The sequence below is a fragment of the Phalacrocorax carbo genome, chromosome 7, assembly GCF_963921805.1.
Source record: "Phalacrocorax carbo chromosome 7, bPhaCar2.1, whole genome shotgun sequence".
Taxonomy (NCBI): Eukaryota; Metazoa; Chordata; class Aves; order Suliformes; family Phalacrocoracidae; genus Phalacrocorax; species Phalacrocorax carbo.
Genome location: NC_087519.1, coordinates 43,423,251 through 43,440,570, shown reverse-complemented (window position 1 = coordinate 43,440,570; position 17,320 = coordinate 43,423,251). Strand labels below are relative to the sequence as shown.

Sequence of the window (17,320 nt, the reverse complement as noted above, 5' to 3'; positions counted from 1 at the left end):
ACGATGCTAAGTTGAACAGTAAACTCCAACAGTAGTCATAAATTTTGAGAGACCATGGAAGAACTAGAGTCACATGATCGAACTTTTGAAATGTCGCAACCCACAGTTTAAGCATATATCTTCGTTCTCAGGGTGCTACCCTGCTACATTTCTCAGATCAAAGCTCTGACTTCCTGGGTTAGCCTCAGTTCATGAGCTACCAGTCAGACAGGGCAGCCAAACTAGACAGCCAACTGTAGATAATCAAATCCTCAATTTGTACTGTAGAGGAACCTCTCATTTCTGACAGGTTGAAATTCAGCTTATGCAAACTCGTGTCTTTGTGCAGATTTGGGTTTTGCATGCACACAAATACACCCGTTACTGGGGTGATGAAACAGCTTATTCCCCTCCAACACCCTGCCCGCCACCTTTAAACGCATACCTGTCCTTCCCCAACCACCATGTGGAATGCAGGGATGAGGCAGGAACCTCACTGCTGCTGAAGGAGCAGCAGGGAGAAGCTGGATGCAGGAAAAGCCACCAAGGAATGAGGCACAGAAGTGCCTGTCAGATTATATGGCTTGATGTCGTATCATAATAATAATGGCAAGGTTTGTGTGGGAGAAAAAAAAACGGTCAGAGCACCACGGCAGGGGACTTCAGGTAGAGACGAATGACAGATGCTGGCCTGAAACCTTCCAAATTTCCCTTTGCTTTAACAGGACAGACTGAAGAAGGCTTTATAGGCATGAAGAATCCTAGCCTTCTACTGCTTTCTAAAATGCTTTAGCCCGCTGGAATACCTCTGTTGCAGGTCACATCAGTCACTAAAGGCTTTTGCCAGACCCTGCCTACAGGGCCTGGAGGCTGAGGTACCCTCAGTGTGCACCCCACCAAACCGCACACGCCACCTGCAACTGATGGCCCCGGGGGACTGTGCAGACACAAGAAAGACACCCACCACCCGTGTGGGGCTGGGGCAAACTCCAGGCATAGGCAAGATCCCAGAGAGTTTCATGCAGGGAACCGCATCTTCAAGAAACATCGGTATCAAACGTTGAGGCAAAGGCCCTTTAATTCTTGACAAAGGCAGGTTGCTGCTGCGCTCTACCTGCAGCCTGCTAACGCCTTCAGGTGCGAAGCATTGCTCCTTGCAGCTGGCAGGCAGCGCTACACCTGCGTTCTCAGGCAGTGGAACCATTTCCTACTCGTTTTATGGCATTTCTTACATGGCCGAACAGGCAAATTTACAGAAGCGACAGCAGAGGAGACTCCGCAGCAACCATCGCGTGCTTTTCACGGCGAGAGGCACTCGCTCTTCCAGAAATCAAAGCAACCGGCTCCCTCACTCGTTTCAGCCGTCTCACGCAATGAATATTAATACGGTAAACACAGGCGCTTCACGTGCCTCGCAGCTAGAACCTTCCCCGCTCCCAAGAGATGTACCAAGGAGCAGGGCAGGCTGTGGGAGCTGCCGAGGCCCCCACACTCCTGGAGAAGGGGAGAGGGAGCAGCAGGACGCCCTCAGGGCCGCCGCCTGTGATAACTGCCCGGGCCGGGCCGGGCCCGCGGCCGCAGCAAGGGCGGAACCGCCGCGCAAGGGCCTGCTGGGAGGCCGGGGCCACCGCGCATGCGCCCCGCCGCCCCCCGCCTCTGGTCCTGTGCCCCCCGAGGGCGGCGGCCGGCGGGGGCGGGGCGGCTTCGCGGGCGGGCGGGCGGTGGGGCCGGGCCGCTCCCTTCCCTCCCCCGCGGCGCACTGCACTGCGCAGGCGGCGGCGCTGGCGCGATGGCGGCCGGGGACGGCGGCGACGAGGTGCGGGTGCTGCAGAACCTCCGGGGGAAGATCTGTAAGTGGGGTGTTGCGGCCAGGGCGGGCGGGGCTGGGTGAGCGTCCGGGGCCGCCGCGCTCCTCAGGTGCCTGCTCCTGCCCCGGCTGCCCGGCGCGGGCCGTCGCCGCTCCCTCTCCGTCCCCGCGGCGGGGCGGGCGCTGGCGCGGCGGCCGTTGAGGCCGCGGTGGCGGGGTGAGGGGCGCCGAGGGGGGCAGCAGCTTCTCCCGGCGCTGCCCCTCGGGCCGGGCGGTGAGGAGAGCCCGGCAGGGGCCCGGGCCCCGCTGTGGCGGTGGCGGCGGCGGCGGGAAGGGGCGTTGTAGCGGGCGCGGCCGGCACGTGCTGGAGGGGGCGGGCGGGGCTGGGCCGGGGTCTGCGAGGCCTCGGGGCGGGAGGGCGGGAGGCACGTATGGATGCGGCGGGGCCGCCGGCGTCCCGGAGCGGCCGGGAAGCATCCGTTGCTCCGAGGGTTTCCTTGAGTCAGCGGGGGAGCAGAAATGCCCCCTCCCGTCCGGACCTCGGGCACCGGAGTGTGTTTGTCAAGCAGAAATTGCGAAATTATTGATGTGCAGGAAGTCGGTGGTAGAGGGCTGTTCTGGAAACGGTCATTAATGCTTCTGTTTCTTTTGTGTAGCGTGTGTGCGAGCAAGAGGGAGGCAGAGAGAGAGGCTGGTGACTTTATTTTGGTGGTTAGGAAGTGCTGACTAAAAATACCTATACATTCGGTAACGTGGGAAACCAAAGGATGAGCTGGGGAGGAGGGGCCGGGGAGGAAAACAGATAGCGTGGTGCGACTCGGGAGGACTTCAAAGCGAGTAGGAGAAACAGGATGTGCGGCGGCTTCCTGGAGGGGTATCAAAATACATTCATACCATTCAGATGCAACCCATTTATTTCCTTTCTCACGCAGTTGATCGACTTTTTTGAGAATGAAGCGAAACAAGTTGAATTGGGCATGGCACTAGGATTGAGAAACGGTTGTGGAGAATCTTTTGAAAGATTGTTGGTGGAGGAATGGAGTCATGTTTACTTAAATATCGTCATGCAGTCCAGACCTGAATATGTCTTCAGTCAATAGAAGACTAGGTCATGAAAATGGGAGGCTGCGTGAGGTGTAGCTGGAGGTAGTCTTGCTCCAGTGTCAGCGTAGAGAGTGATTTCAGCTAAGTAGACCAGGCTGAACACACACTTACTGAGGTCTTGCGTTGTTAGCAGTTACCACAGAAATTATACCTGTCAGCTTGCCTTTAAAATAGAATACTGTTAGTTTTAGGGCTCCGGCTTTAATTACTGAAGCTGACTTACTTATTGGCCCCATTCCGCTTCCTGACTTCTACCATGAGGTTTTTGTCAACACTGGACAACACAGCGCTCAGAGTTTTACTTTTTGTGGTACTTGATCCCAATAAAAGTTTTCCATTAAAAGACAAAACCCAAAATGTCTTGAGACTTAATGTTGCAACTAGTTTTATTGAACCATTTATGGGTTCTGGATTGAGCTGTCATAACTTTGAATGTTCAATTACCTGGCAAAAGTAATGGTAAACTGAGGACTATGACCCACTTTCTAGGGAATACATAAGAAGATGGTTGCCAAAAATGGGTGTGTAAGAACTGTAGAAACCTACATTGAAAATGAGTGGAAGCTGCAGTAAAAGATGTGTCTTGAAACAGTGTGAAAATCACTTTGTAAACCCACTTGTTTCTTTTAACAAAACAAAAACACTGTTAAAAAAAAAAGGAGTTAAATGTGCTGTGGAAGCTTGAAAACCTTCAAATCCCGAGATACTCTTTTGGTGTCTTTGCACAGTATGTACTGTTTTATTTTCACTTCTTGCTAGTATTTCACTAATGTGTTTTTTAGGGGAAAACCCTCTGAGTGAACAGTAATAATGTAATCCCCCTTGATCTGGAGGGATTAGCAGTAGCAGACCTCACTTTGGAAAGCTGATGTTTGTAGCCTCTAAGGATTCCTTGTAACATGTTTCTTCGAAGTGGAATACATTTTGGTGCCTAAACTTTGTTGGCATTTGACAAGACTTGACACTGACTCATTTTATGTGTTGGATGATAAAGCGTGGTAGTTTTAATGAGGTAATGTGAGTTCTGTGTAATTCTGCATGTACAGAAAACACCATCTGCAGTAAATTCTTATTTATGCTGTTGTTTTACAATACACAAATAGATGCTAAAATCTAATGCTAGTGATGTTACACAAATCATCACAATGGATTTAGAATGGAGGCATATACTTAAAGGTGGCTTAAGTAGCTATTGCATACCTAGCAGTGAAAAAACAGAGTAGGAACACGTTTGCAGTCCCTGGTACTGCCTGTTGAAAGCCTCCGGTTTTCAAGTAAGAGGCAAGATGAACTGGTCTTACCAGTTTAAGACCCCATAATATTGTTTGAAAAGGTGGTATTACACTTTAGCAGGTTTCCATCAGAAATTCACTGAAGGTCTTTCTTTTCTTTGTGATGGCTCTTTTTTGTTGGTGGTTCTATTTTACATATCGTAGGAATGGCAAAAGCCGTTTACAGGGGTACATGGTAATCACGTAGTTTTAGGCATATCTCGTAGTGTGTTAAGCTTAATAACTAGCTTCTGTTTTCATTTTATGACATACAGTACGTTTTTAGGCGGTAGGTGATTTTAGTTCGTTTGATTTTTGATGTGTTTACTGAAACCTCTCTTAGTGGAGCACTTGAAAAATGTTTCTGTCACCTCCCAGAGCTTGTTTGACAAAATTCAGGATGCTTTTTTTATTTCCCTTTCAAACTTGTTGCACTGAGTTGTTAAAGCCTGTGTGGTTGTCTTGGATTACGCTGCACTCCTGGAGTGGATTTAGTTGCTGCTATATAATCTGTTTAGCCCTGTGAAGTGAATACTTTGGAGTTTGTGTGCATAAACATCTTCTAAGAAATTTCTTTGTTCCGGGTCCCCATCAGATGATGTACGCTAATTGCTCACTTTCACTCGGCAGAGGATATTGTGAATAGCATTTATCTATCCCACCTCCTGCTTTTGCTTAGCTTCTGATCCACTGTTAGCAATGAACAAGCTTTAACTTGATGTTTTCATATGGTGTCTACATTAATAGATGATGTGCAGCCAGGGAAGTTTGACACAACTGTTGTATTTGGTAGGTTGCTCCATTGCTGTTCTTACTAACTCATAACATTATTCTAACATGGAGGGTTCGAATTTATTAAATTTGGTATACTTGAATTCCTATTGCTCTAACACTTGAGTTTTTATTAGCATTGCAGCTTTTCCCTTTCATTTAGGTTTAATCTAATCTTATTCTGAAGTGAGGTTTTACTAGGTATTTATATAGAGAACCTAAACAGTATTTTTTGAACATTTTAAAATCCAAATGATATGCATAATTGGCCAAAGTGTGGGGTTTTGGTTTGTTTTTGTTTTTTTGTTTTAAATTAGTATTATTTTCTGCTATTTTATAAAAGTAGCTGAGTGGCAATAAAGAAAGTTAGTTTGAAAGTCAGGTAATTAATAGCAATTGTGAACTTCCATCTTTTCATAATAAAAAGGTTCATGTTCATTATGTTAGTGAGGCACTTCATGGTTTCCCTATTGAATTAGGCTACTAAATGTGTCTTGTGAAAATACTTTCTGGTTTAAGTTAGTCCAGTGACTGAAAGTGGTGAATGACATGGTCAATACAAAATAAATAAGTCTGTTATTGCTACTGTTTCATCACTTGTTGTTTCACAGTTTGGACTGGAAGTTTTGAGTATCACACTATATAGTTTTAGAGGCTTGAAATAGAGTTCCATAGTTAGATCTAAAAGTGGTTTAATTTCTCTCTTCTGCCGCGAACAACTTTATCTGGTGTTTCTGACTAACCATTCACACTACCTATGTTTCCTAAACAAACCCTTGGAGAACACTGGTGTACATTTCCTCAGTATACTTCTGACCTTTTTTCCTTTGCATCCTTTGAACAGTGAAACATACGCCACCTTCAGAATTCAGAATTGCATACTTGATGAATGCACTGGAAATCAAAACATTCAAGCAGATATCGGCTGTTGTTCAAATGTTCATACATGATTTTTATGCAACTGTTTTAGCCTTAGGTTTTGAGGAAAAAGTAAGACTTAGTGTAATGAGTCAAAGGCTTGTGGTGTAAGGGGTTTTTTGGTTAAGTTTTTTTGTTGTTGTTCGTGGTGGTTTTTTATGGGGCTTTTTGGCGTGTGGTTTTTTTGTTTTTAAAGAAAATAAGCTTATTGGAAGAGTTGGACCACTATATGGCTGAAAACTCTCACAATCACAGTTATTAAGAGGTGTTTCAAAAGATGTGAAGTCTTATGCTCGGTGCTTCACCTGGCAAGTGCTCTGAGGTTATTTTTAACTCAGAACTGAGAATCATCCCTCCTGCCTCCTAAAAACCTCAATATATTTGTTCTTGTCTTAAAGCTAAACACTTGGGCTACAAAATAAAGGTTTTTATCTCATTAGAAAATCCAAACTTCCATTTCTTCTATTCCCTTGGGCAGGAAGTGTCTTTTGACACTGAAAGACTGCAGTATAGTAGACAAAAATTACGAATTATGCAGAAATATGTACTTTTTACTTTTTAAAGAAAACATGAAACTATAATAATTGTAATTTCCTTTCAAAGTCCACTATACAGTGCTTTTACAGTGCCAATTAAGTAATGTTATATCTCAAATATTTTATGTAAAAATAGGATGATGACACTACAGAGTATTAACTGAAAAATCAAGATTCTTATCAGCAGCAACCGACACAGCTCATGCTTATTAATTACAAACTACAGTTTCAGAAGCTCTCTGGGGATTACTAGCCTCTTACAAAAATAAATTCATGAATTTCATATGTTTTATTAAAATAGCTTTTTTTTTATGGCAGTGTTAATTCATTGATGCTTTTCTCAGTTCCTCTACAGTATCTCACTTAAGGGTAATTTTGAGTTTAGTCTCTTCTTGGAGTCTAACGACATTAAAACTGGTTCTGTTCGTGTCTGCCAATCTGTCAACATTGTGTGGTGTTTAAAAATAATATGTGTATTTCCTCCTCTCCCACACCCAAGTTGATGAAAAGCTTATTGATGCTTCTGGGAGCACGGGTTTTAACTGTGGAAGTTACTTAAGTATCTGTTCTTGCTTTCCATCAGTGTAATATCCCTGACTTGAAAAACATCATGCATGAAGTTCAGTGTCTGTTCCTGTTCAACTGTCATGGTCTCTGCTCAGATACAGTTGTGGTAGCCTTTCCAATGCTAGGCATTACCTACCTAGCTCTCAAGACTGTAATAATCTATCTAACAAAAAATTAAAAGGAGGGGGTGAGAGAGAGAGAGAAAACAGAATTCTGATTTTACATCTTAACAGCATAGACAGTAAAGCTTATTCCACTGTGCTTCATATCTGCACTTTATTTTTTTAAAGAAACATATATATGATACTTCAAATATAGATTCAGGCTATGCTCTTTCAAAGTGGGGGTGATTTGTTATTCAGACATAATTCATTAAAACTCAACACTTCGGTGTAGTTTCCATCCTATTACTTTTTATGACCTTATATAAAGTTTAGATAATGTTGATTCCACATTTCGTTGAGAGAGGTATTTCCTGTAGCAGGTAAGGATGAACCCTACTGTAACAGGTCCTGGTTAAGACCTAATGCAGAATACAGTTCTGGTTGCCTGTGTTTAAGGTAACAGTTAAAGTGGACAGGGACAAATACTCACTGATTAGGAGCCTCTCAGAGTACCAGAAAAGCTTGTCTTATTTATTTTAGCAGAATAAATGGTGAAAGGGGTCTGTTTGCTGTCTTCAAAGATATGCAGAGGGGAAGGAAACTTCTGGGGGGAAATAACTGTTTAAGCAGAAGGCCAGTGTTGCCGTAAATAAATATAGATGTTTGCAGCAGTCACATTTTGGAAGAGCTTTCCAATTTGAGCATTGGGAACTGGTTTTAGCTGTAACTAGTTAGAAGTAACCATTTCTGAAGGGCTGCCTGATGTTCAGTGTGTGTTACTGCAGTGGCCTACGCTTCATACCCAGCAACTCTTTGTATTCCTGTGTTGATAATCATCCTGTCTCATTAGAAACTTGCATTTTACTTGTTCTTATCCGTGTTGCATTTAGTCAGTAGGTGATTTTCCCCCTTCTACTGGTTAGGAAATAAACAGCGCTCATGACTGACATATTTTGAAAAAGTTCAGCTAACTTAAAATCATTGTGGAAAATGAAATAAAGATTTGATGGGTAAGTTCTTTTTAATAGCTTCCTTTAGAAAAAATATTTGTGGAGAAAATACCGAGTGAACAATAGCTCAGCCAGATCATGTCTTGGTCTTATGACCTAATGCCATATCACCTCAGGCTGCAAGCTTCTCGGATTTAGCAAGCTACTCAGGGTCAAGCCCAAGATGAGACCTCTCAAGGGAAAGTGCAGGTGCTGCAGGAAGTGGTGTTCATGAGTCAGTGTGCTCTCTTCTTCCTGTCGACTCTCATTCCACGTGAAACTGGATGTAGCAATTTCTGTACACTGTTGGATCTTCTGAATTGAAAATAAATACAGAAATTTATGCTAACTGAATGGAAAAGTAAATTTTGGAGACATGTTAAAACTGTAAAATTCTTGTGCCTAGTATTTTGTGAGTTTTCCTCCTCAATATTTACAGTAACATTTTTATTTACAGATGATGCCAAACACTTAGTACCCAACAAAATGAGAGACTTTTTCTGTACCATAAACTTGGACCAAGAGGAAGTTTTTCGGACACAGGTAGTTGAAAAATCTTTAAGGTAAGCATAATTTTTAAATGGAGATGATGAGCAAAACTGCCTCACTTCAGAATAAAAACAAGATACATATCAATGTGCCTGCACTTTTGCTTTCACCTCTTTAAAATGAGAGCTGACTTACAGCAACAACTCAAATGTTACACCAATTGATTGATTAAAATGTAGAGTAGTTGAAGACAAAATTGAGGCTAGTGAGTACAGGGCTTTTAAAATGAAGCGTGCTAAACATATTTCACTATTACTTGTATTCTGTTCCATTGGGCAGCATAACGTTCTTTTTCTTGCCAAGTTGTTATCAAAGGAAAGATCCCTGCTTGATACTTGCTGTCCATGTCATTTCCTACCTCTGACATGCCGTTGGTCTGTACTGGTGGAATTCTGCTTTTAGTGTCTGTCTTGTAAAACCTGTTTCTAGAATGAAGGAACTGGAAATCTTCCTTGTGTGAGAGTTTTGTGTGTGATGGGATGTCCCCCTGAACAGGCCTCGTTCTCTCCTGAAATTCTTGTTTTGGAAACTGTAGTGAGTATTCACACAGAATGGCTTGCTCTGCCTCCCTGAGCAGCGCTTAGCTGTAGATTCTGATAGTCTGTAGCTTTAAAAACAATCAAACAAAAAAGTCACGTTAACATAGCTGCAGTAGTGTGGGCACTTCAATGTCTCAAAACTCTTTAAGTTCACTGGTGGCCCATACTGAAGCATCCTTGCAGCTGCATTGTTCAGAATATCTGAGTGACAGTTTCAGTTATCTGGAGGAGACATTAAACCTTCTTAAAACCCAGAAAGCCTGTTCAAACTCTTGAAAGGTTCACTAATTCTTATAGTTTCCAGTGGTTTTATTGTTAGCGTTTGTTCTTTGAGCTCTCTCTCTAGATGTTTCCAGGTGAGGAACAGCATACTGCTCATACGGCAAATGTAAATAGAGAATTCTGCTTTCTCAAAATATCATTTTGAAGCCTCCTTATGCTTCTGCATGCAAAGCAAACACCACCTGCATGCATTCAGGAACAAATATTTTTCTCATTCTCCTGATCTTTAACTGCTGTAGTCAGATCCAGAAAATCTTCAGAATTTAACTGGTTGGAATTGAGATTGATTACCAAAACAAACTAAACTGAGTAATCCTTCAGAGAAGAATGATAAAGACACTGTACTGATAAAACAGAAACCTAAAATTTCCCTTTCAAATAGACATTAGTTTGCTGGGTAAAAAGGAACCCAATATATCTTTCAAAAAAGCATTGCCGTCTGATTTTTGACATGTTAGTAATTGAAACCCTAAAAGTTGCTACTATTCTTTAACAACAAGACCTGTTGTTACATTTAATGTTTACGCAGACATTTTTATTATGTTCTGCTTAAGAATTACTAAATTTATGTACTTTAATCAGCTGATAATAAAATAAGTATTAATTGCGTAATGAAATATTTCATAAAATAAATTGGCTTAAATCCATAAAAAAATTTTAAAATAGTACTGAAGTTTTGACTGAAACTTGATTAAATGAAAACAATGCCATTAGAACTTTACAGAAGAAAGGAAGAAAAATCGCACTATAACAAAACAAGAGTTTGAGGTGGGGTGGGGGGGTCTCAAGTGACACAACTCCTCCCCCTCAAACAGATTTTTTCAGGTGATATGAAATGATTATTTCTAAGATGAGCATACATTATTAGGAGTTAGAACTCAGTGTGTTGAATCACTCTTTGCCCATAGGTTCCTTTCTGTCTCCACTGCCTGCTTAGAGAACTCCTTTATCCTCTGAATTATGGCTGCATTAAGTTAGATTGCCAGAATAAGTAAGGTTCCATACCAACTAATGAAATGCAATAAAATAAGTAATTCTCTATTAGCAACAACCAGAGTAGGATGCTTACACTTGATTACTAGTGTGTGTGCAGTTATGAAGGCTGACACTTGTTCAAGAAACTTAATTATACCATCTTGTTGCTTATTACTCTGTTAAACTAGAATACCGTACTAACTTGGTGTACTGGAAGGCAAGATGAAAGCCCTGATCTCTTACTAGTCTGAAAACTTTATAAACTGCTTTTCAGTAAGGTGTAATACAGTATAATTTGTCATAAATACAACTTTGAATTTAATTGTTTTGTTTTATATTATTTGCTTGCTTTTTCTTACACATGTAATTCACAGTCTGTTTTTGTCACTGTATTCTGGGCTGCAAATTCATACCAGCTGTAATCTAAATTGTATTCTAAGAATATCTGCTAGTTCAAGATCTGTGGAAGAAATTATCACTAGAATTAACATTATCTTTGACTACAGTGATTGAAAACTAATGAAATGTATTTTTAAAATGTGCAAATATGTTTGGGCTTCCACCAGCATTGGGACTATTGTTAGAGTGCAGATGTGAAGCAAATGATTTTTCAAAATTAGAAAAACATGAATTAGTACTGAAGTGAAAGAATGATATTTTGACTAATGACTCGACAAATATTTCCTGACACGGTGTGGGATTTCTGTGGGTTCTGAAGAAAGAAAATTTTTTTCCTTTGGAAAGTTTAAAGAACATCCGTGAATCTCCTCAAATATCTACAGTCAAATATGAGGAATTGGGGAGGGATTGTGCTATGTGTGTGTTGGATTTTTTTTTTTTAAATTTAAATTCAGTTTCTTTTGCAAGCTGAACTTTGTGCGAATGCAAGGTTATAGCAACAACTAATTCTTTTGTTCATATAACTGTTGCTTTTATAACAGCTCTAGGGGCATTGGTCAGTTTCTGTCATAGAACTGCCAGTTTAATGTAACAAGGAAGGGAAGAGCAAAGGAGTACGTCACACCTTTAAATTTAATCTCCTGTATTACTGTAATCCAGTTCTTCCTGTAGAACAGTCTGGTCTTTGAATTAGCACTATCTTCTAATTTTGTATCCGTCAGTCTTTAAAGTTCTTGCATCAAAGTCACAAATGAAAGTACTAAACTGACTGAATCCTTGAGGAACAGGCTGAGTAAGTTCTTAATTTTAATAATTCCTCATTGGTATAACCTATTGTACCCCTTCAGCCAGTTCTGTATCCACCTAAGTATTTCTCTACTAATCCTTTGTATTCTCCACTTTAAATTTTCTCTGTGCCTCATACTTTGCTGAAGAATAATGAATAACTGATAAGGCAGTGGTGTTAATCTAGGCAAGGAAAAATGTATCAACATGAATAAAACAATGCATTACCTTCTATTTATGCTCATACTATTGACCTGCTCTTTCCTGCCAAATCTGAGACTTCATGTAATGTTGAGGTCTAAATAATGATTGTTAGTGGCTGATCATTCTTTGGAGGAGGGAGGGGGAGTATAGTTGTGAAGTTTGCTCTCTTTAGCCGTAGAATACTAAATAGGTTTTTGGAAGTCTCTGCTAATAGTCTGCATCCCAGACTAATTTTCTGATTATAATTAGATGCATGGAGATACAGATCCAGCCAGAATAGGGACTTAACACTTAGTGGTGCACAGTTGTTGATGTACGTTGTAGTCTAGTGTTCCTCTTAGGATGTCTGACTGAGGCTGAGTTAGTAGCAGAGTTTCCCTTGATACCAGTGCCAGCTAGTTCACCCACTCTTCACTCTTCTGGCTGTAATATCTCTTTGTTTGTACTGGTGCAACTATTATTTGTGTAGCTATTAGGGAAGCCATAGCACAGAGTTGACCTAAGATTAAAATAAGCCTTTGTTTCACCTTTTTTGGTCTGAGTTACTGTGTCAATACAATTAAAATGAGCAGCAAAGGTAATAAGGAAATTGAGACTGCTTAGGGCTGCAGTGCTGCTAGACGTAATGATCTTGAGTTTATACCTTTAGTGGTGGTGCTGACAAGAAGAATCCAGCCCTTGAAATGAAAGCTGCTTTGTTTAGGCTTTTTTTTTTTGTTTGCCAGAACCCCCAGATTGTTGGCTTTGAAATTAAAAAAAAAAAAAAAGAGGGACCTGGAAAACCACATGCAAATTTTTCAACTGAGAATAATTAAATTATTTCTCAGTGTAGTGCAAAGGCTAATAGTGATTTGTCTGCTTTGAAGCCTATGGTAAAAGGTCTGTTTTTGAACGAAAGGAACATTTTCACTTGTGAAATTCCTCATAATGAATTCCTGCAGTTAAAGCTCTTGTTTCTAAAAATCAAATCTAGAAATCTGGAATACTAGATTTTTTTCAGCTGTGTTCTTCCCCCTTTTTAAGTTAGTTACCAGCTCTTATCTTACTTTTAACTTACTTAATGAACCATTGGTCCTTAAGCATTTTGTGTTTTTTCTGTAATGATGTTGGAGGTAAGACAGTAGGGATGATATCTTGTTCTTCTTCATATCCATTTGGGTAGGTAATAATATGAACTGATTGTTCAAAACATAAGCATATTTGTATTCGTTTATTAAAGTTTTGTAACAATACAGTGTCAGAAAGGTACTGTACTGTGGGGGACGGAACCAACTTTGTTTCTGGGTTTGCTGTAACTGTCATCATGGTACTTTTCTGTAGAAAGAAAACAGAGGCTAAAATTAGTTTCATGAAGCTGAACACCTTTTCCTGGTGATGTTAATATATTGTAATTGAAAGTATTATAAGTCTATAAGAATCCAGTGGTTCCAAAAGAACAGGTTTGGGTTGGTTTTATTTTTGGTGGATGCACTCGATTGTGTCACTGCAAGTTGTGAATTCTGACAAATAACATTGTGGGTTTGTTCAGTCTTTTGAAATACAGTGTTCTGGCTACCGGCTATGATTGCAACAATAAGTAATCAAGTTTAATGGAAGTATAAATTCCTTGAGTGAAGATACGAACACATTGTGTGAAATATGTCTAACATAGAGGAGCCCAGAGCGTTTTTACATAGAGGGCTGTGCAGATGGCAGTTAAGTAGGGTGAGCTGTAAATGTTATCTTGGACTTCTATAGATGGAGAAATGTGGTGACCATTCCAGCATGCAGGAGAGCACATGTGTTTGAGACTCACATTTTTCTTTTTCACTGTTCTGTTTTATAGTTGCTAGTGCTTCTGGTTTCTTTTTACAGATCTAAGTCTTTGAGCATCAAATTTGACATGGAAGTTAGAGCTAAACAAATGTCAGTTAGTGAAATGATTCATAAACTGTGTTTTAATGTAATTTAATCATGTACTGAATGAAAAAAGTGAAACATAAAACTTGTGTCTTAGGAAGTCATTTGGGGTGTGTAGAGAACCAACTAGAATAATTTCAAGAAACAAAAACAGAATTGAAATTGCAGAGGAGACAACACTTTCTGTACGTGAGCTCTGAGATTTTTTCCTTTTTTTAACATATTTGTGGTGTTATTGTATGTTGTGGTAATGAAATGCTTGTGGATGGCTTTGATGATAGATAAGTATAGTGCTGAAGGCCAAGGTCTGGGACTGCAGTAAAAATGTAGCATTGTAATGTTTGTCTTCTGTATCAATTACATAGTGTTTTTCTATTTTAACTTTCAGTTTTTCTTTTCAGCCCTTATTTTGGGGAGGAGTTTTACTTTGAGATTCCAAGAACATTCCAGTGGTTGTCCTTCTACATTTATGATAAAAGTGTTTTACAAAAAGACCTGCGTATAGGTAAGTTCTGGGATGTTGTCTAAGTCTTGCATAACTTTTGGTTATTTTCAGTATCATTATCTGTAGTATTAAGGATGCAATTCTTAGTGATGCATTTTTCAAAACACAGTTTATAGTGTACTTAAACTAAATGCTCCTTTAAAGTTTGAAAAGCAGGATATTGCTTCCTTGCTTTATTATACTAAAATGTTTGGTTTCTAGGCTAGTAGGACATTTCATAGTCATAGTCTCAATACATTATTAAAAATTCTATTTGTTTTTTCTTCAGTTCTGTTTCATTGAAATATTTGAATAATTGTTACTACCCATAGGTCTTTAAAGAATGACTTGTGGAATAATTGCAGTTGTGGAAAAAATCTTAAAACTATTTATAGATAATTCTTTTCTTTGTCAGTGCAACCTGTAACTGAGTGACTTACAAAGCATTTTGCAGCAACTAATGTGGCTTAAGTGAAAAATTACAAGAGGTGGATTCCCACCCCCGCACACTGCGTAATGGCTCTATTGCAGCTGCTATTTGGATGTGGTTGCTATAAAGCTCTAACAGTCTGCTGTGGAAGAAGCCCTCACACTACTTGGATTGAGGAAGGAAATAATTTGCACCAGGATGCCAGATAATTTGGTATAATAACAGCTTTCCGAATAGCAGTCAGAAGAGTAAAAGGCATCTACCTTGTTTCCCAATTTAAATATTCTTCAACACAGTTACTGTTCTCTCACATTGTGATTATATTATTTCCAGCCACAAGTGTGTTCTTTATTTTAACTAATCTTATTATTAGTGTTATCCAGGATAACACATTATAATTAAGTTAATTTGGCTTTATATAAACGATTTTTATGCTTTACTTATGCTTCATGTTCCTTGTTTCCATAAGGCTTCCCCATAGCATCATAAGCTTAAAGAAAAAAAACTGAAAGGAAGAGTTTAAACAAAAATAAAACTTTGAATTTATTTAAATATTTGTCCTATTCAGATGAAAGTGATAATTATGCTTATCTCTCCCTGTCCCCCTCCCCCAGGGAAGGTGTCTATCAAAAAAGAAGATTTGTGCAACTACACAGGAAAAGAGAACTGGTTTATGCTTCAACCCGTTGATTCTAATTCAGAGGTTCAGGTAACTATTAAATTGCACATTTACATTTTAAAAATTAAATATAGATAAGTGCATGTAATGGTAGAAGTTTATATTGAGCTGCAGCAGATAGAGGTAAGCATCTGTCTAATTCTTGCCAGACAGTTGTGTTTTTCAGCTTGATTAGAGAATAATGCATATTCTATGCTTCTAAACTGGCTGTATTGTTCCTCATGATACTTAAAAGTGGCAGAAGACTTGAAGCAACTGTTTGGGAAATGTCTTAACGAGATTTTGATGTCTAAAGTGTTTGCAAGAGGAGCTATGTACTTGAGATAGGTGGAGGATCATGTAGGAAACTACTGAACAATTTTTTTTCCCCAATCAGTTTTGTTGTATTCTGAAATGACTGATTATGTGACATGAAATAGTCTAAGTGTCCAAAGCTCTTAGTGATACTTTTCTATGGCTGGGACATGTGTAAAGCACTCTCCTGCATGACCCTTCCAGTAAAAGATGACCTTTTCTACTAATGTGTGCTCTTCATGTTAATCTTTCCTAGAGTTAGGGCAGTTGGGTAGGTTTCTCCTCTGTCCTGTTTCATTTTTCCATAAAATTTTTAAGAGTGGAGCTGAGACCAGTTACCAATAGCCAGATCTGGCTGAAATCTCATTGATTTGGATGTGCCATACCATACTGAGGTATATTCCTAGGAGATTGCCAAGATTATTGGTGGAACATGGCTGAAAATAGTGGGCTTTCACATAGTGTATGTGCAGAAAAGTGCACGAATGTTTGGGGAGGGGCAAGGATAGTTTTCAGATGTGCTCTTTTCCTGATGGCACCGTACATCTAGCTGACATTTTTCCCATGGTTCCCTCCATGTGAGTATTTTCCAGAATTTATGATGGGTGCAAGGCAATGGGATGGTTTTAGAAGTATTTTGTGTTCCTTAGAAATATGCAGGACACATTGCAGTTTGCTTGGTTGGGGTTTCACTGCGTTTTCTCCTTAAATCTTCATTTGTTTCAAGAAAATTGTACTTTCTGTGTACCAGTGATCTATTTTCGTAGAGCCTTACTTTAGTATAATGAGAAGCCTGTATATCGGGTACATTAGTGGTAGAGGTGCATATTGTAGTATACAGCTTGTAGATGTACAAAACCCATACCAAGTCATAAGTGCTTTGGCACTGGCTGTCGTCTTTGCTGATAAGTATAGCTTGGATTTTTTTTTTTCTTCACAGTTCATCAATTCTTATAGTCCATATGGGAAATTGTCAGCTCTACCTTGTAGGTCAAATGAAAGTATCACTGGAAGACATTTGAGTTTGTTAATAACTTTGACAATTTCTAGAAAGGCCTAAGAGTATATTAAATGTAACATTTTGTCTTTTGTGGAATTACTAAGAATTAAACTTGCCAAATCCTACAAAATAAAACTGAACTGGGGAGGTGGGGAGATAAACAGACCAGTCATTTTCTAAAACCACCATACTTTAAATAAGTTTAGGACTTCTCTAGCATCACAATCCACTCCTAATGCAGAAGCTCTAGACTGGTCATTTTATGTTCTGGTTCCACAGCGTGCTCTGTATGGGTAGTCTGAAGTGGTGGTGATTACAAGTTCAACAGAGTAACTCAAGCACACAGTGCTTTTAATGTAAGTTCCTGGTGAAAGAAGAGTGAGGAGTATTTCCTTTCAAGTGTTTATGGGAGGAGAGTGGCCTTTCCCCAGCCATTGAACATGTGTACAAATTTCCTTGATTTTTAGAATGCATCTGTTCCGTGTTTTAATCTTAGCTGTTCGTTTGGGGTTTTTTTGTTTTTTTTTGTTTTTTTTTTTGTTTGTTTTTTTGCTGCTGGCTACAATATTATGAATGGATATTCATCTTGTTTTCTTTAAACTTCTTCCTCTGTCCACTAGTTCTTGGAAAGTATACCTGACTGTGGGGAATACTAAGCAAATAAAGTAGCATTTGAAAAGTTGCATGGAACAGACCTTATTTAACTGCAGCTAGCACAAACTTGGTTTCATATATATATGTGTGTGTATATATA

At 39.7% G+C, this 17,320-nt stretch overlaps 1 protein-coding gene across 2 annotated transcripts in view; it reads left to right on the top strand.

Annotated features, from left to right (window-relative positions):
* Positions 1-1,708: 1,708 nt before the first annotated feature.
* RASA2 (RAS p21 protein activator 2) overlaps positions 1,709-17,320 on the top strand; it is a 52,161-nt gene continuing 36,549 nt past the window's right edge. Inside the window, exons 1-4 of one of the 2 annotated variants that reach the window (XM_064457712.1) lie at positions 1,709-1,829; positions 8,504-8,609; positions 14,081-14,184; positions 15,208-15,302. In XM_064457712.1, the coding sequence (XP_064313782.1) occupies positions 1,769-1,829; positions 8,504-8,609; positions 14,081-14,184; positions 15,208-15,302 (366 nt within the window). In that variant the 5' untranslated portion in view covers positions 1,709-1,768. Of the gene's footprint in view, positions 1,830-8,503; positions 8,610-8,635; positions 13,865-14,080; positions 14,185-15,207; positions 15,303-17,320 lie in introns of those variants that run through there. The other variant, XM_064457713.1, reaches the window with a different exon arrangement.